Source organism: Mercenaria mercenaria, chromosome 19, assembly GCF_021730395.1.
Source record: "Mercenaria mercenaria strain notata chromosome 19, MADL_Memer_1, whole genome shotgun sequence".
Classification (NCBI taxonomy): Eukaryota; Metazoa; Mollusca; class Bivalvia; order Venerida; family Veneridae; genus Mercenaria; species Mercenaria mercenaria.
The window spans coordinates 43,321,820-43,343,073 of NC_069379.1; the positions used below are offsets into that span (position 1 = coordinate 43,321,820).

Here is a 21,254-nt window from a genome sequence, read left to right on the forward strand (position 1 = left end):
TATAAAGCTCACATTGTAACACATAAAGCTCACATCGTAACACATAAAGCTCACCTCGTAACACATGAAGCTTACCTCCTAACACATAAAGCTCAACTCGTAACACATAAAGCTCACCTCGTAACACATAAAGCTCACCTCGTAACACATAAAGCCCATCTCGTAAAACATAAAGCTTACATCGTAATACATAAAGCTTACCCCGTAACACATAAAGCTCATCTCGTAACACACAAAGCTTACATCCTAACACATAAAGCTCACCTCGTAACACATAAAGCTTACATTGTAACACATAAAGCTCACCTCGTAACACATAAAGCTTACCTCGTAACACATCAAGCTTACCCCGTAACACATAAAGCTTACATCGTAACACATAAAGCTTACCTCGTAACACATAAAGCTTACCTCGTGACACATAAAGCTTACCTCGTAATACATAAAGCTCACCTCGTAACACATAAAGCTTACCTCGTAACACATAAAGCTTACCTCGTAACACATAAAGCTTACCTCGTAACACATAAAGCTTACCCCGTAACACATAAAGCTCACCTCGTAACACATAAAGCTTACATCGTAATACATAAAGCTTACCCCGTAACACATAAAGCTTACCTCGTAACACTTAAAGCTCACCTCGTAACACATAAAGCTTACCTCGTAATACATAAAGCTCACCTCGTAACAAATAAAGCTGACCTCGTAACACATAAAGCTTACTTCGTAACACATAAAGCTTACCTCGTAACACATAAAGCTTACCTCGTAACACATAAAGTTTACCTCCAATCACATAAAGCTTACCTTGTAGCAGAAAAAGCTCACCTCCTTAAAACAAATAAAGCTCACCTCGCTACATATAAAGCTTACCTCGTAGCAGATAAAGCTCACCTCCTAACAAATAAAACTCACCTCGCAACATATAAAGCTCACCTCATAACAGATAAAGTTTACCTCGTAACACATAAAGCTTACATGGTAACACCAAAACCTCACCTCGTAACACATAAAACTTACCTCGTAACACATAAAGCTCATCTCGTAACATATAAAGCTTAACTTGTAGCAGCAAAAGCTCACCTCCTAACAAATAAAGCTCACCTCGCAATATTTAAAGCTTACCTCGTAGCAGATAAAGCTCACCTCCTAACAAATAAAACTCACCTCGCAACATATAAAGCTCACCTCATAATAGATAAAGCTTACCTCGTAACACATAAAGCTTACATAGTAACACCAAAAGCTCACCTCGTAACACATAAAACTTACCTCGTAACACATAAAGCTCACCTCGTAACACATAAAACTCATCTCGTAACACATAAAGCTCACCTCGTAACACATAAAGCTCACCTCAAAACACATACAGCTCACCTCGTAACACCAAAAGCTCACCTCGTTAGCTTACCTAGTAGTAGATAAAGCTCACCTCATAACACATAAAGCTCACCTCATAACACAAAAAGCTCACCTCGTAACACATAAAGCTCACCTCGTAACACATAAAACTCACCTCGTAACACATACAGCTCACCTCGTAACACATAAAACTCATCTCCTAACAGATAAAGCTCACCTCGCAACATATAAAGCTTACCTCATAGGAGATAAAGCTCATATCGTAACAGATAAAGCTTACATCGTAACATATAAAGCTTACATAGTAACACATAAAACTAAGCTCGTAACACATAAAGCTTACCTCGTTACACATAAATCTCACCTCGTAACACATAAATCTAACCTCGTAACACATAAAGCTCACCTCGTAACACATAAATCAAACCTCGTAACACATAAAGCTTACCTCGTAACACAAATAGCTTACCTCGTAACACATAAAGCTTACCTCGTAACACATACAGTTCACCTCGTAACACATAAAGCTTACCTCGTAACACATAAAGCTCACCTCGTAACACATAAAGCTCACCTCGTAACGCACGAAGCTTACCTCGTAACATATAAAGCTTACTTTGTAGCAGATGAAGCCCACCTCGTAACAGATAAAGCTTACCTCGTAACACATAAAGCTTACATAGTAACACATAAAGCTAACCTCGTAACACATACAGCTTACCTCGTAACACATAAATCTCACCTTGTAACACATAAATCTCACCTCGTAACACATAAAGCTTACCTCGTAATACATAAAGCTTACCTCGTAACATTTACAGTTTACCTCGTGACACTTACAGTTTAACTCAAAAAACTTAGGGCTTACCTCCTATCACATAAATAACTCGTTCCTCATAAATCTCAAAAAGCTTACCTCTTTACTCATAAATCTTACAATGTAACACCTAAGAAATAACTCGTAACACGTACAGATTACCTCGTAAAAATTAGGGCTTACTTCCTAACATATAAATCTTAACTCGTTCAACATAAATCACATAAGGCTAACCTCGTACCATATAAAACACATAAGCCTGCATCCTAACATATAAAACACATAAAGTATGTCTCGTAACATATAAAGGTTAGCTCGTAACATATAAAGCTTACCTCATTACACTTAAAACTTACCTCGTAACATTTAAAGCTTACATAGTGAAACATAAAACACATAAAGCTTACCTCGTTACACTTAAAGCTTACAAAGTAAGAAAAAACGTAAGGGTATATTTCTCGGAACCACAGAGCACCCCAAACACATTCATAGAGTCATGCATCGCAAAGTAAGCCCTCAACAAAAAGAAATTGTGACGGAGAACTATAGTTGACGGGCTGCTTCAAAAGTCAAGCAAGTTCATTTTAGTTTTATGCAAAATATAAAAATGTGCGGGATAGGGGGTAAGGGGTAGACAAAAACACAAAAAGCAAATAAAACTTACCTCGTTACATATACATGTAAAACTTACCTCGTAACACATAAAGCTTACCTCGTAACAGTTTACCTCGTAACACATAAAGCTTACCTCGTAACACATAAAGCTCACCTCGTAACACATAACGCTTACCTCATCACACATAAATCATAAATCGAATCACATTTAGCTTAAAACGTAACATTTAAAGTTTACATCACAACGCATAAAGCATATGAATCTTATCTCAGTCCACCTAAAGCTTACCTCGTAACACATAAATCTCACCTCGTAACACATAAAGCTTACCTCGTAACACATAAAGCTCACCTCGTAACACATAAAGCTTATCTCGTAACACATAAAATTTACCCCGTAACAAATAACGCTTACCTCATAACACATAAAGCTTGCCTCGTAACACATAAAGCTTACCTCGTAACACATAAAGCTCACCTCGTAACACATAAAGCTTACCTCGTAACACATAAAGCTCACCTCGTAACACATAAAGCTTACCCCGTAACACATAAAGCTCACCTCGTAACACATAAAGCTTACCTCGTAACACATAAAGCTTACCTCGTAACACATAAAGCTCACCTCGTAACACATAAAGCTTACCTCGTAACACATAAAGCTTACCTCGTAACACATAAAGCTTACCTCGTAACACATAAAGTTTACCTCCTATCACATAAAGCTTACCTCGTAACACATATCGCTTACCTCGTAACACATAAAGCATACCTCGTAACACATAAATCATATATCGAAGCACATGAAGCTTAAAACGTAACACTTAAAGTTTACATCACAACGCATAAAGCATATAAATCTTACCTCATACCACCTAAAGCTTACCTCGTTAACACATAAACCTTATCTCGTAACACATTAATGTTATCTCGTAACATATCAAACTTCCCTCGTCACAACTAAAGCATTATTATAAGTTTACCTAGTAACACATAGAGCATACCTCGTAAAACAAAAAGCACATACATTCTACTTCGTAACACATAAAGTGCATAAAACGTATCTCGTGACACTTAAAGCTTACCTCGTAACACAAAAGGCACTTAATTCTTACCTCGGTACCAATAAAGCTTACCTCATAATACATAAAGCTTACTTCCAAATACATAAAGCTTTTCAGGTAACACATACAACTTACATCGAAACCCTTGGCAAAGCTTAGTACCTCGTAACACTTAAAGCTTTTCACGTAACACAAACAGCTTACTTTGAAACACATGATAAAGCTTAGTACCTCATAACACAAAAAACATATAAATCTTACCTCGTTACCCATAAAGCTTACCTCATGACATAAAACGCTTACCTTGTTACACCTAAAACTTACCTCTTACACCGAAAGGTTACCTCGTAACACACACAAACGTTACATCGAGACACATCATGAAGCTTACTTAGTAACACATAAAACTTACCTCGTAATAGATGCTTAATATAAGGGCACCATAACTCGATCTTAAGACATAGATAGGAATGATTTCTTTCTGATGGGTATCGAAAAATATTCCATTGAATAAATACGTTTTGATTTTTGGAAAGAACTGATTTTTTTGTGTTTTCGTCATTCGCCGGACATTGAAAACATGGTACACGTACAACTTTGGGACAATACATTGTACAGTTTCTGGCAATTGTGTTTTTATAGTTATATTTGAATGTCAAGAATATGATAAAATACAATGCGTTAGATTTAAAAGAATTGCATCCTTGCTCAGTGAAATGTGTACAAGGTCTTTGTTTCTACCAGTTACCATCCAGTCAATTAGTTCATTTGGTTAGAAAATAGAAGATAAACTTAAATGTACACAGTATATACATGGTCTAAAACACGACGAACTAATTAAAATGATTGTATTAATATGAGCTCTTTAGAATTCACGCGTAAATCGTTTTGTGTCTAACATTTTCTTTTATCAAGCTATTCGAGACTAAAACAGTCAAAATGTGTCAAGCCTTTTTTTCATCATTTTTTGTACAGTTTTAGATATGTTTCCTTTGATGTCTTTCCTCGTAAGTTACTATGGTGATATGAAGCACGCGCTAAGATAACTCTTATTGGTGTGCAACATTGACTAGTCGGAGTAGTCTTTCTTTCCAATTTATATTTGTTATAAAATTTGCGATGAAAATTGTATTGGTGATGGTATTTTAATATTTGTAACATTGAGTACGAATGAATAAATATATTTAATTTTTGATTAAAAAACTGGTAAAGTGAGTGATATTAAGTGTAAGTAATTGGTGAACATCATGAGATTGTTGGTTTTAACCATTATAATTGGTTTACTTCTTTCTACACAACATTTTAGTCATCGGTTTGGGATAGCTTTCACAAATCATAATTATGTCAATAACTGTGTGCCACTGATCATCTTTACATATTTTTAACCCATATTCTTTTGATTTTTTTAGAGTAAAAACAAGCAGTTTTAAAGGATTAAACTATTTTTTCATGACTATTTCATATATTCTTTATTTATGTTTATAACTCATTCCAGTTAACTGAACATTTTAAAGTTAATAAAAAGTTTTCCTAAAAAGTCGCTATTAGCTAACAAAAAAAGAATATTTTGCAAGTCGTCAAATAAAAAAGTGATCATCAAAATCTAATTATCTTACTTAGACGATTGTGAAAAAAGGCAGAATTCGAAAGGAAAGATGAAGTATTGTATTACATATTTTTTTAGATAACCTTACTTGATTACGCATGTCAAGTAAGCTAAAAAAAGTACATAGACAACTGTCAATTATAAAATGTCACCATAAAAGAACGATGCCCGAATATTTTTGGCAATGGCGGGAGACTAGGAAGCATGATTCGAGATAAAACATGATTCGAGATAAAACATTATTCGAGATAAAACATGATTCGAGATAAATATGACAAAATGATATCGCAGTTTACCCCTATAACAGTTATTCTTAAGATTTGTAGCTGAAGTATTGTAAATGTTGTTATAAAACAACATTTTATTTCTCAAAACGAAACAACTTTGAGAAAAGTGCATCCAAATAACGTGCAACATCCTTTAAAATTTGCTATGTCAGCCAGATGAAACTGAACAACATGTAATATTAATGTCAACATCAGACTGTTAAAAAAAACTTTCTAAAGGTACTGTTTTATTTGATCCTTTTAGAACACAGTACTTGTTACACATTTAAAATGGTCATTGATTATATACTTAAGAATATTGCTACAACATAGTAATCATTCAAAATAGTCAACAGTTTTGTTTCAGATATCATTTATGGAAAATATCAAATTTAAAAACTAAATTTCAATAACAGTAAATGTGGTAAAAGTTTGTACATAAAAGTTTAAATATATATATGTTGGATACTTTGATTTCCTGAGCATCCGCAGGTCTGAATAGTCTATTAATGTTTTCCACAATGTTTTACTAACACAAGAACCAAGGGGAAAATTAAGACTACTGTGTAAGATAACGACTGGATACACAATATGCCAACATATGATAGAAGTCTTCAAATAGGTTATTTCCTACACCAAACACATATCTACTTAATATAACAAAAGATGCGTTTACACTAAACGTAAACACCCAAAAGCTAAAGTGTATATTGTCAGACTTTAACACCTGCGGTTTCCGCGTCCGTTGGTTTGAAATGGTCTTGGTTTACAAATCAAGCACACTAAAATGCTTATGTTCCTAACAGCATTGCAAACAAAAAGGCAATATCCCAATTTATTGCATACTCAATTAAACGTTCCCTTAAGTTTCAGTGGAACCAAAACGTCCATCTTAACGTTTGAATTTCAGATTTGGTTTGTGACGTCATTTTTGACGTCAGCTTCCTGTATGTCGTCACGTTAAAATGGAGCATTTATGTCAACTCTACCAGTCTGTAAGAAAAATATTGAGTTCTATAACTGTTTCAAAAATAATTAGGAAACACCCGAAGTTCAGTAAAAGTTTTGAAACCATAAAAAAGAAATTTGGAAGTCTGGTAAAAACAACATACATGTAGGTTTATACAAATTTGTCAATTCTATGATATTGTTAACAACAATTTTTTCAAGTCAGACCTGGGTTTCAAGAACTTGCTTCAGCACCCAAATAGAATTCTTTGTATGAAAATAAAATCTGAGTACTGCCCCTGCAGTCTCAAAATGGAGCCCCATCCGCCAGCTTAGCTCAATAGGGACAGCGCCAATATACGGATTGTGGGGTCATGAGTCTGATCCTTGGGCAGGCCGTGTGTTCTCCCGGTCAATTTGATCAAACACATTGTGTCTGTAATGATTCTTCCTTCACCTCTGATTCATGTGGGGAAGCTGGCAGTTACTTGCAGAGAACAAGTTTGTACTGGTACAGAATCCTTGACCACTGGTTACGTTTACTGTCAGCCATCACATAACAGAAATACTGCTGGAAAACGCTGTTAAACCCAAAACAAGCAAACAAAATGGGGCCTTTCTATTAGCCAATTTTAAAACTCATCTGAAAAATGCCACTATTAAACATAATAATCTGAGTCTCCAAAATCAGTGTTATAACTTCTGAACCAGTACTAAAAACTTCCGTGATGACTTACAAAATCTGGTCGCAACTAAAACTGAACTTTTTATTTCCGACATAAAATTAAAACTATAAACACACCACTATGTCTTCCAGACATTTGTTTCAGAATAAAACTTTAACATTTATATAGAGCTTTTTTTTTGGTGGTGGTTGAGGTGGGGAGGAAAATGTCACACTGACACAATTATAGGTCATATTGCCCCTTTCAAGCCTTTGATGGTAGAGGAAGAACCCAGGTGGCTCTCCTTGCAGCATTTCAAAACAGGCGGGAGCCTGGCTGGAACTACCAGCCTTCCTTAAGCCAGCTGGATGGCTTTCTCAAACTAAGAATTCAATGCCCTGCGCAAGTTATTTAGAAAAATCGTCATTGTAACACAACCAGGTCCTAGGCGCTTCATCTGTTTAACTCTTCACATTTCTACATTCAATAATCTAACTGAATTGAAACAAGGAGCTGCGTTCAATAAATGCTTGATGCTTCTGGTGGCATCCTTGTCGATACAAAGCAACCTAAGTCCAAAACGAGGTCAAGGTCAAACTGAGGTCAGGTGATGTTTGAAGATGAGGAATGATCATAGGTTACATCTGTATTAGTATCAATTCATTCCTGTAAGCGGTTTTGATGCTAGACGAAACGGTCCAATTTGGTTAACCAAAAGATGGCCCATATAAAGCAACCTAAGTCCAAAATGAAGTCAAGGTCAAACTAAGGTCAGGTGATGTTTGAAGATGAAGAATGGTCACAGGTTACATCTGTATTAGTATCAATTCATTCTTGTAAGCGGTATTGATGCTAGACAAAACGGTCCCATTTGGTTAACCAAGAGATGGCCCATATAAAGCAACCTTAAAGTCCAAATAAGGTCAAGGACAAGGTCAAACTGAGGTCAGGTGATGTTTGAAGATGAGGAATGGTCACAGGTTACATCTGTATTGTTATCAATTCATTCTTGTAAGCGATATTGATGCTAGACGAAACAGTCCCATTTGGTTAACCTCATACGGACGGACAGGACAATCACTATATGCCTCCTGCATCAGTAGATACCAGGTGCATAAAAAGATTTCCCATAAAAACAATCACCGTTGCTATGGATACTTACTTTAGACAAAGGCAAGACAACAAAAGAACCGCCCCCAGCCGACTCTGTCACAACTGCCAGATATTTTGGATTCACAGCGCAGAAATTACTGTCGTGTGCATTTCTTGTGAGTCTTATGTTCTCGTAACATTTTTCTTTCCGATGTGCCTCTCCATAAATATGTCGAAATTTGGAGGCCCGCACCCGAAACGCCATCTGAAAACAGACCATAGTAACTAGAAAGTAAACTATCTACATATTTATGTAATTAAGTCTAAAAATGTTGTTGACTATAAGCAAACAATATTTATCTCCATGTCCACAATTAAGGACAAGATGTCAAACTTTGTTCCGATTAAATAAAACAAGTTCATATCAAAATCACTATCACATTCATAATTAAACACTCAAATATCCTCCCTTAAAATCAACTGGAAAGTTACATTAATGTCATAATTACTTCTGTTACCTGTTAATAATAGCACTCTTGCATAGAAATTACTTACAGCACCTGTAAAAGTGCAATATTAACCTTTTACAGTAAATGAACTTTCCAGCCAATTAGAGATGACCTCAGTTCACATCAATCTTTAACCTCACATAAATTAGTTTTTAAGTGGACTAATTTAGATTTTTTTTTCATATTTACTTACATCAAACCACATAAAAGCTATTACTAATAATTTAAAAATCGCATGTTAAAGCTAGATTGACCTTTATATCTTTCTCCATCTAAAACAATGATATTATTTTAGTACAAAAACTTCCTTGTAAATTTTTGATGTTAAAGTGTGAAACTAGGATCTTTATGATAAAGCTAAGAATTTTTATGTATTTTTTTTTTTTTGCTGTTTATAACGACACACCAACAGATTTATAGGTCATAATTATGGCAACTTTCTAGCTTTGATGGTGGAGGAAGACCCCAGGTGCCCTTCTGTGCATTATTTCATCACGAGCGGGCACCTGGGTAGAACCACCGACCTTCCCTGTGGATGTGCAGGCTGGTCTGGATCCATGCTGGTCGCAAAGCCACTATGTTGGTTTTCTCCTGGCACAGCTCATTTTAGACTGGTCTCCAAACTGAAGTTATTACTCTCTGACACTGTGCCTTTTTTTAAAGAAATAGATCCGTGCTTTAGGTATATCATTTCGTCAATTTCATTAACCCTTAACCTGCTAAATTTCTATAATGAACTTGTCCATTTTTCAATTTGGACAGTACTATTAACTGTCCCAAAAAGATACTGACTAAGCGGTTGTGCAGGCTGATTATGATCTACAAGTGGTCGCAAAGGCACTGAATTGTGTTCAGTATAAGGGTTAATTTAAGGTCATTATGACTTTGATATTAATGTTGTTGCCACAATTTTTTTAACTTTGTAATGCGTATAAACATATGAGCCGCGCCATGGGAAAACCAACATAGTGGCTTTGCGACCAGCATGGATCCAGACAAGCCTGCGCATCCGTGCAGTCTGGTCAGGATCCATGCTGTTCGCTATCAATGCCTATTGCAATTAGAGAAACAGTTAGCAAACAGCATGGATCCTGACCAGACTGCGTGGATGCGCAGGCTGATCTGGATCCATGCTGGTCGCAAACCCACTATGTTGGTTTTCTCATGACGCGGCTCATATCAACTTTTTATTATTTCCTATTATCTGTAATTGTTATCTCATACGTTTGTCATACGATTGAATATCTGAATAACATACTGGAAAATATTACTGACTCCATATCTTATTACCTCCCTTTTATGTTAAGACAATAATTGAAAGATGAGCTCTATGCAAATTGTTTATAAAACTTTGCATAGCTGCTTCATCTATTTTTAATATAGAATTAAAAGATAAAAATGAATATCTGAATAACATCATAGAAAATAATACTGAGTTCATTTCTTATTACCTCCCTTTAAGGTTAAGACAATACTGACTCCATATCTTATTACCTCCCTTTAATGTTAAGACAATAATTGAAAGATGAGCTCTATGCAAATTCTTTATAAAAATTTGCAAAGCTGCTTCATCTATTTTTAATATAGAATTAAAAGATAAAAATGAATATCTGAATAACATCATAGAAAATAATACTGAGTTCATTTCTTATTACCTCCCTTTAAGGTTAAGACAATGTAATTGATAGAAGAGCTCTATGCAATTCTCTATTTGCAAAGCTAATTTATCTGTTTTTAATACAAAATTTAAAACATTTATTCTTGAACAAAACCAATTATTATATAACAGTTTTTTTATCGTGAAATTGTGTGACAAAGTTTTGTACATAACTATACCTGCCAGTTAAATATCATTAACTGACCACAGACAATAATTCTATGAACTTTGATAGCTGTATACTTAAGCTTTTGTTAGTAATTGATTTAAAGAGATTTTCAGTGTCTGGATCACAGTGATCTTGACCTTTAGAGCTACATGTATTGAGAGTCAGTAGTGGAAAAAATGTCAACTTTGTATTTTGCGGCCCCATGTCATAATTTATCTAAACTTGGACATAATAAATAAAAAAAAGTGGTTAAATATAATGACATTGTCTTAAGCTGCTTTTAACTACCAATATATTGTGACAAAAAAAAGCATTCCTTTTACAGTAGGAGGGAATTAAGTTTCTGTCTGATTATATGAACAATACATCCCGCTTTAAACATCCTCCCTTAATGGTATTTCAGTTACGTTCCATATCTAAGTAGTTAGTCAGCCTAGCAAAGGTTCTAGATTTTGTAAAATGACTGGTTAGGTCCATACGTGTTATGACAAATTACCTAAAAGAAACGTAAGTGGAGGACAAAAGAAAATATGTATTGATTGCCTACCCTGAAACTGGACTTGAGCCTTGAATTCTCCCCTTCCCTCCCCCTCCCCTCGAGAGCTAGCCTAACTTAATAAAACCATTTTACCATTTTCCCCCAAGTTTCTATTTTTTAACTTGTTTCATGTCCCCAAATTTTTCCCAATTCCTTATTTCTTTCAAAGTTTAATTCATTTTCCCAAAAAAAGACCTGAACTTTATATTTAACAATAAATTTTTATCAGCTACATTTAAATCTGACCACCAATGGGAAATGAAGAAGTGGTCTTAACAGGTAGTCACTCATGTGGTTAAACAGGATGAGAAAATAGTGACCTTTATAAATAAAGCCCTTATGTTCAGAGTTTGTCTTTATTTTGAGGTGGTCTTTATTTGGAGGTGGTGACTCATTTGGAGGTGGTCTTTATTCAGAGGTGATTTTAGTTTTGAGGTTGTTTCTATTCAGAGGTGGTCTTTGTTTGGAGGTTGTTTCTATTCAAAGGTGGTCTTTGTTTGGAGGTTGTTTCTATTCAGAGGTGGTCTTTATTTGGAAGTGCTCTTTATCTGGAGGTTTGACTGTATTTGCGAAATGTCAAAAAGGTTCCTTGTTCTGCACTATTTTTTTTTTACTTTTATAAACAAATCTTTAGGTAAACCCACCAAAGACCTGTTAGTCATTAAATTTCATGCAGTTTAAATATGGACAAATTACAATGATTATGCTATCATTTCCTTGTTTCCAAGTTAATTAAATGATTTAATGATTCCAGTCAAAATTCATAATATTATTTAGGTAATATAAACAGTGAAAGGGAAGATTATTAAAGTTGAACCTTTATATTATCTATATATATACTGTACACTTCATTCATACAATGTATATCTTAATCTTTAAGGAAATGTAAGCTTTTTGAAAATATAATATCTTCTCAACAAATATTTTTTAAACATTTCCAAACAATAAGAAAAAGTCCCAAAAACATGCAATGTTAATTTAAAGTTATATCAAGTTTGTAATATATGCTAAAAATATGAGTAAATATTTTGAAAGCTATTTTATCTGTTTTTAGTTTAAAGTTTAAACCTCTATTCATACAAAACTAGAGCTATCACTAAATGTGAAAAAGACATTTTGTTATCCATTTCTTTTGATCTTGAGGATTAATGGAGTAGTAAAAACAATCAGGGGTAGGGGGTTGGTAAGTGACCATGACCTTTACAAAATGACTGGGTGAATACATCTGTAGTTCAAATGTAATCGAACAAGAACTAGAAACAGCTCCTACTGGTGTCCCTCACTGGTGTCCAAGCAATGCAAAAAAAATCTGATTCATGCAAATCTACCCAGTAACTTCAAGGTGAGCATTTGTATTAAGTTTTATTGGAGTCCCTTATGAACTGTGGAAGAACTCTATCTACAAACATTTTGCAATTGACAGAATAACTTTTGTTTTGAAATAAATATAATATATATGAATGTAAGTTTTAAATACCGGTCTTTTTACACCCCATATACTCATTTTCAATCAATAAACATTTTGATTCACAAAGTATTAAAATGTTGAGAAAAACGACATAAATTTTCACAATTTTTCTAGTACCATACCCATTCACAATTTTGAGAAAAAAATCACTGTTTATGTTTTCATATTAATCTGTTACAGATTTACTAAGAACTCAGTTAACACAAGTAAGTGTAAAATTATTAATGATCATTTGGTTAAGTTTAGAACAAATCCATCAGTTGACCTTTAACCCTTCAAACATAACTCTACTCAACAGTTTTCAGATAATTCTGCTTTACCCATAATACTCTTGCTCTATGCTCATACAAACATACCTTTGTCTGACAAAAATTTCTATCTCCAAACAATTTCTCATAATGCCTTATGGTATCCTTGATTGTAAAAAATCCATTTTCCATTCTATATCACATGAAATCGACACAATAACGTTAAAAATCCACTTTCTATTCTTTAATACTTGGAATTGACTAAATAAATGTTAAAAATCCACTTTTTATTCTAGAATACATAAACTGATTGAATGTTAAAAATCAATTGTCCATTCTTTAATACAAGGAATTGACTCAAAAATGTTAAAAATCTATTTTACATGCTATAACACATGAAATCGACTCAGTAACGTTAGAAATCCACTTTCTATTCTAGAATACATGGAACTGACTCAGTAAGGTTAAAAATCAGTTGTCCAGTCTAAAACACATGATATCGACTCAATGTTAAAAATCCACTTTCTATTCTAGAATACATGGAACTGACTCAACAATAATGTTAAAAATCCACTTTCTATTCTAGAATACATGGAACTGACTCAATAATGTTAAAAATCAATTTTCCATTCTATAACACAATAGAACTATTAAAAATCCATTTTACATCCTTTAACAGTTAACACACGGAATTGACTCGATTCCATTCTATAATACATGGAATTCTGACTCAAAAATGTTACAAATCCATTTTACATTGCTGTAAAACATGGAACTGACTCAATAACAGACAGAAACATCTCCCAATATAACACACAAACCTCAATACAGAAAACAGAGATGCTTGCCTGCATCACCTGAATTCATCAATAATGCAGACAATCAAAACCAGATCAAAATGGAATTAACCTGTGATTTTTGCCTTGTCATTACGGATGAAATTCCAATAAATCAAATAACTGGCAAAAACAGCATACTTAGATCATTAGTGCCTTTTAAATTGTAGTGAGACGGAGTTTCATGTGCAAACCCCAGGTTCCTATCTCAAAGGTCAAGGTCACAGTTGGAAGTCAAAGCCAGGTCATGACAGATCTTGTCTAACCATAACTTTGACATGCACTGAGGAATGATATTTATATTTGGCATGAATGTTTAACTCAGTGAGACGGAATCTACCCCAAAGGTCAAGGTCACAGTTAGAGGTCAAAGGGCGGGCTCGCCATGTTGCCTGTGGGCATCTAATTTCTTTGATTTGTCAATTTTGAGACAGTTCAGAAACAAAACCTCATGTTCTAATGTTCATAAAATGACCAATTATCTTCAGTTTTAAAGAAATATAATTTTTATCGAAAGATCTGGAGGCCAATGCCTTTATTAGTTAGTGCCTTCAAATGATCTAAGTATACTGTTTTTGCCAGTTATTCTTGCCCAATTAATACATCATGGACAAATACATACTTATTGTTTGTTAAATATAATTAAGATGTACAACTACGGCAGTTAACCCCCAGTGCCGAGCATTACAAACATTGAATTTTATCAATTTTGAATGGAAAAATTAGTAAAACAAGCTAATTCTTATGTGATTCCATAATGTATAATTTGTCAGTAAGTACTTAATACAGCAATAATTTTCTGATATCTAAAAATTTTCCCTTTTTTGTTGTCCTACCTGTTTGGAGGCTTACTGAAAACTCAGCAGTATTTCAATCAAGTTACAAGTTAGGTGGGTGGGGAATCTTTCAATTATGCTATATATTAACTCTACGTTCCAATATAATAATAGCTGAAAAATAAATTTTTTTCTGATCTACCAAGTTAAAATATAAAACTACCATGTAAAAGAGAAGCAAATCTACAGCAATGCCTCTTTAAATGCATATACCTCTGGGTATCATACAGCCTCCTGGTGCATTTTTTTTCACAAAGGGATGTTTATTTACAACCCTTAAATTTTCCTTCATCCTTTAAATTGGTAATATAAAATCTGTAAGACTGAATTCAGATATTCAAGATGCTACCAATATTAGTGTTATTCACTAATGATCTAGATTAACTCTCAAATTAAAAAAAAATGGTAGGAAAGGGGCATTCATGAGATTAATTAGAGGGAGGGTGTTAACAAGGAGCTATACGGTAAATGCACATACATGTAAATAGCTTGCTTGTTGTCAAAGTTCTATTTATTATTATTAAATATTTAAAATGTTCCGACATCTTTTAAGAAAATGGAGATGTAATTTAATATACCATTCATCAGGAAACTGATGTGAAAAGAAAGGTTTTAAAAATTGTAAATTTTTGACATATTGGGTAGCAAAGATAAATGTGTGTGTTTACTTTGAGAGTGTGAAATTAATATCTTGGTATTTGGTAAATATTTACATTGATAAGATAGGTATGTGGCAAACTGTAAGATTATCCAGTTTGTATTGTTTTATCTCAATACTGTATACCAGTCTAAAGATGTAAATAGTCCAAGGTTATGAAAATGAGGTTGAAGACCAGTCTGTGACCTGCTTCAGCTTCTGATTGGTTGATTTTCAGCTCAGTCTCACAAACTGACCAATGAAAACGCTGCATTCTTAGACTGGTTGTCAAACCAAGTTTTAACAACCTTATGACTCAAGATATATTTACATAATTTATAAATATATAATATAAAACAAATTTGATACAGTCATTTTTTTAATGGTAACTTTTTGTTTAATCAAAGATAATTTTGCAAAATTAAGAACAAAATAAATGTTTTGTACAAAAAACTGGAGGCCTCCAGAGAACAGACAGATACAGTCAAACTTGTCTAAAATGACAGAAAGTGGTCCTTATTTGCAGGTGGTCTCCATTCAAAGGTGGCAGGTTAGACTGTATAATCAGGTTTTTACATGCAAGACTAACAGTCTTCAGCAGTTTTCCAATTAGTAATATTGTATATAAGTTTTTTAGATACTACGGCATTGCTGTTAAAAATGGGACTAGAACACAAAAAGTGTTGTAATAGGACGGGCTTTCTCCACCAGTTTCAACACTGCATAGTAATAAAATTAAAAGTATGCTATTAAATTCCTAACATTTTGTATAAATTACACACGAAAAGACATTCACATGCATACTCAGGTAAAAATATCAGGTATCAATAAAAGCAGCATATTGCAAGAAAATATTGATGGAGCAAATTGATTTTTACTGAGAAAAGATGCAATGTTTTGAGACCAGATGTTTTAATGAAAGGTACTGAACCGCTGCAGGCAAATAATAAAATAAGAATAGCAATACTCAATCGATCAGTTTTACTAATTAATGCTTTATAGCAAATCAATACCAGACATTTTTATTCAACTATCAATATTGGTCACAATAATATTACATCAATTTTCCATATCATAGGTAGCAAATCCAAACTGGGCCAATACCAGATATCATTGCCAATATGAAAAAAAAAATCAGGGCCAATATGATCAATAAAACATCAGGGATTCAAGGATGCAATTTAATTGGCCAATACAGCGTAAACTAACAGAGTAATTATCAACCCTTAGCCTGCTGGTGGCAAGTGCAAACCACCGTCTGCACTGTCCACCATTCAGTCAGTATATTTTTGGTAAGCATCCCTTTTAACAGTTAATGGTACTGTTCAATTTGAAAGATGGACAAGTTCATTACTGAAATTTAGCAGGGTCATGGTTAAATATCATGCGGCCTTATTATATGTCATGGTTATCAGCCTATTATGGGGGTATAGGCTATGTTCCCAAATCAGAAAGAAAAACCCCTGTGTTTTAATGTGAGCAGTCTAGTTATAGGGGACTTCGTGTTTTATCTTTTGATTTGTTTCTTAGTGAGATTAATTATTTAGTAAATTTTGCTGATAGAGTATTACTAAAACATTTTTGTTAACTCTAGCCAGTAGCTTCTCCTTTCAGCTAGTAAACAATATTGCTAAATTTGACGCTTGTCTGTCGGGTTTTATGTCTTATACTGGGTTTTATACTCGTAAATTGATTTTTATTTATGTATCCAGGCTTCATTCTATGTTTTCCAGATAAATGAAGTTACGCCATCACTTTTGGTTTAGCAAACGTGCAGAACTACCTTAAGCATACAAGATACGAAATGCTGCACATGACAGAAGCTGCACACTGACAATTTATTCAAACACAAAAGCACACTAGCAGTAAGCATAACCTTCTTATCTGCTTGATAGAATTCAATTCATTTCTGACATCAAAAATGAAATTCAACAAAACAACAAAAGAGCATGCTTTACCAGGTTTTAAATTTAAAAAAACAACCAAAAGGACCATGCTGGCCCTAAAATGCTCAAAAAACGTAATTCAAGAACTTGGAACTTAACTGAACCGAAGTGAAATATGTTAAAATCATGCAACTAACAACACAGAACAAAAATTACCTCCTTTTCTGAAGAGTAACAAATTACCTCTTTTTCTGAAAAGTGCATTCTTTTTGAAACTGATTCTACTCTTAACCACACCAAATTAAGTAGGGCTATTTTGGGAAAACACGCTAAGACTACTGTAAAAAAAAAACAACAATGCACTAAATTAATCTGGGTTTCACTGGACACATCGATGGCTTAGCACAATACTGGTCCAAGTGACATTTTTTCACAAAATCACTTTTTTACATATTTCTATAAACTAAGGTCAAATACACAGTCTGTGAAAAAATTAGGGTAATTTACCTTTTTTTACCCACTTTTACCCTCAAGAAACATATAGGTCTATCTCAGAATGTTGGTTTAATAAACATTCTGTGCTTTTATTATCCACCGATACTTGGGGTTTGGACCAGCTTCTACCCTGCCCTGTCTACAATTTTAAATACAACAAAGACCATCTAAAAAATCACATTATAACAGCTAGGAGACAAGAGATCTTCTTTCTAAGACTTTAAAAAGGTTAATTGATTTTGATTGAATTGTTATTATGCAAGCTGTTATGATGTTGTTCAATGCAGGTCTTTCTTGTATTTGGCAAAAATATAGACCAGAGCAGGGTCGTAGCTGGTCCAAACCCTAAGCATCTGTGGTAAAAACCTCCTACTGTAAAAAAAACAATGCAACAATTAATTTGTTGCCTCAGAGCTGTCCGTAAGAGGATTTGACAGTAAAATGAATTTATGTCTCAATAATAGACCTTTATTTTAAAAGAAAGTTTCAAGTCATAATCTTATATTGCACTAGTTATATCCAGGAAGCGAAGATTGCCAAAAAACTTTAAGTATGAAAGGGGAATAATTTTGTCAAAAATAAATTAGTAATGGTGATTGTAACCACACATGCAGATGATGGTTATAAAGAAATATTTTTAATTTCAAGTCATTATCTTTTAAAGTACCAAAGATATGTCTTTAAACAAAGTTTTCGAAAAAATTCAACATAAAAATAATTCCAAGTATAACAACTTGGTGACCTTGTACTTGGGTCTAATGGGCCCAACCCCTGCACATACTTTGTTTGTGTACTGGACAATGTTAATAGCACTCTATTCTCCGAAAGAAGACAGCTCTATACTGCCTACTTGAGATCACAGATGTACATAATCTAAACATGATCAACAATGCAATAGAAATGATGTCTAAACAGTAAAAGAGCATCTTTTCTATATCAAGGGGTATAACTCTGGTTAAAATGATCCTATCTAGCTTTTTTATAATTGATTTTAAACATAACCTTAAAAATGTTTTCTTGGAAATACATATTATGTATAAATTTGATTTAAACTGGTGAAGAAATGAACTTGTCAGAAGAATCAAATACACCAAGGACCTCCTGGTCCTATCTGACAGGTTTTAATTAATCAAACTTCACTGAGTCATTGTTGGCAGTAACATTCTGTCTGAATATCAAAAGAATTCAATAGAATGAAGGTGCTAGAGTGTTTAAATAGTGAAATATGACATATCTGAGAAATAAAGAGGCCATCCTCCCCACAACCCTGAAAACAAGAGGGCCAAGGGCCATGGCCCTAGGTCGCTCACCTATGTAACATACAATAACAGTATAAACATGTTTTACCTAGTGATTACATGTAGAAAAATATTATGACCAATTTTCAGTAAGATTGGACAAAAAACATGGCATCTTGCGAGTAAACAAGCATTTTCTTTGATCTGATCTAGTGACCTCGTTTTTGACCCAACATGACCTAGATAAAAATTCATAAGATATTTCATACAGACAAACATTCTGACCAAGTTTCATGCACATCAATTGAACAAGTGTTAACGCGCTTTTCCTTTGATTTAACAGGGCGACCTGGTTTCTGACCCCATATGACCCAGTTTCAAACCTGACCTAGGAACCATCAAGATAAACATTCTGATCAAGTTTCATGAAGAATGCTCATAAATGGGGCCTCTAGGCTGTTTACAAGCTTTTCTTTTGATTTGACCTGATGACCTGGTTTTTGACCCGACATGACCTAGTTAAAATCTAGGCCTAGAGATCATCAAGATAATCATTCTATGTAAGTTTGTATCAAATCAAAGCATAAATGAAACCTCTATATGGCTGAAAAGGCCAAAATAGAAAATTTTGCCCATTTTAGGGGCAGTAACTCTAGAACCCATGAAGGAATCTAGCTGGTTTTCGAAAGGAACTGAGATCTTATTGTAACTTAAGTTGTGTGTATAAAACGTCACTTCTATCATGTTCACAAGGTAAAAATCACCAAATTTTGACTCTTTCAGGGGTCAATTAGGGGCCGTAACTCCGGTATCTATGATTGGATCTGACAGATTCATTACGGAATCCAAGATTTATTGTTATTGAAGATATTCTGCAAGATTGTATCAATTCAAACCATAAATGAAGACTCTACATGGCTGCAAAAGCCAAAATAGTAAATTTTGGACCTTTAAGGGGCCATAACTCTGGAACCCATGACGGGATCTGGCCAGTTTTCGAAAGAAACCGAGACAAGTTGTGTGCAAGTTTGATTAAAATTGATTGCAAACTGTAGTCTCTATCGTGTTCACAAGAAACTGTGAACAGACGGACAATGGACGAAGGGCTATCACAAAAGCTCACCTTGTCACTACTTGACAGGTGAGCTAAAACCATTTGAGAATGGAGAGACCATTAAACTTAGTAATAAGATTCATGTGTATTGGTGCTGGTTTTTGTTTTCATGGATCATGCAGTTGATAATAAGTGGAACTAAATTGATAAAACTTTGTTTCAACTTTGCAGGAAAAACATACTAGTGAGGAAAAACTGAGAAAAGTGCCCATTAATTTTCATTGAACAAAAACATTTCAGTGAAACAATGGATGAATTGCTATAACCTTCATGTAAAGGTAAAGGTTTTTGTTTATTACAGTGTCATCCCTATTGAAAGGGCCAGCCAATTTGTCTTATGAGACACATTTTATTGTGCGTACCAATTACCTCCCAACTTCTACCACTATGCCAGGAGCCAGGCGGATAGAAATCGGTAACCATTCATTTAACTAGCTCGCGGCTCACGAACCGGCCATTTCGGAATGAGTCCCATGACAAACATCCCCCGGATGAACGCTCCCCATGGGGCTCGAACCTTCGACCTCCCGATCCCAAGGCGGACACCTTAACCACTGGGCCACGGTGACCAGTTCATGTAACTGGCCAGAAATGTTGTGGTTTTCATGCTTTCATTGGTGTTAAAATTTTTTTTAGTTTATATTAAACAGTAACGTCAATAACTTCTTTGTCCAATAAGAACAGGTTATCAGATGCTAATAGTTTGCATCTACATGTAGGCACCTGACAAAACAGCCATTAAATTACTTGTATTCATGAATCAAACTCACTTTCCCTTTCAACACTTTAAAAACATGTAACTTAGAGCTCTGCGAAAGTATATATATATTTGGCAAGCATTTTGACTGTATGGTTGTTGTAACAGGATGTTCTTTCTTATTACAAAAAGGCATTTCTACGTTGATATAATATGGTTGTATTCAGGTCGTGACATAAAACAACGATGATCCAACGCTGATTTAACGTTAGACAATCAATGATGAGATGTTGTCGAGAATCGACGTAGATTCAACGTTAACTTGAAATATGGTTGAAATAAGGACGTTACAACATTGAAAATCCTTGATATCTGACTGGTGAAATATAAACTATGGTCTGTATTTTTTTTAGTTTGAAACAAAAAGTAAATCAAAATGGCATCTGCAAAAAACTATACATGTGTAAGAAATTTATATCAATTTACCC

General features: G+C 34.2%; 1 protein-coding gene across 7 annotated transcripts in view; it reads right to left on the reverse strand.

The window, feature by feature from the left end:
• LOC123542122 (coronin-1B-like) overlaps nucleotides 1-21,254 on the reverse strand; it is a 204,828-nt gene that overhangs the window by 181,681 nt on the left and 1,893 nt on the right. For 5 of the 7 annotated variants that reach the window (XR_008368703.1, XM_053531839.1, XM_053531841.1 and 2 more), the window contains exons 3-4: nucleotides 17,466-17,560; nucleotides 8,509-8,703 (exon numbers count right to left, since the gene is read on the reverse strand). Coding sequence is in view for 6 of the 7 variants with exons in the window: in XM_053531839.1 (XP_053387814.1) it covers nucleotides 8,509-8,703; nucleotides 17,466-17,486 (216 nt within the window). In the remaining variant the exon portion in view is untranslated. The remainder of the gene's footprint in view (nucleotides 1-8,508; nucleotides 8,704-17,465; nucleotides 17,561-21,254) is intronic. The other 2 variants (XM_053531837.1, XM_053531838.1) reach the window with 1 other exon arrangement.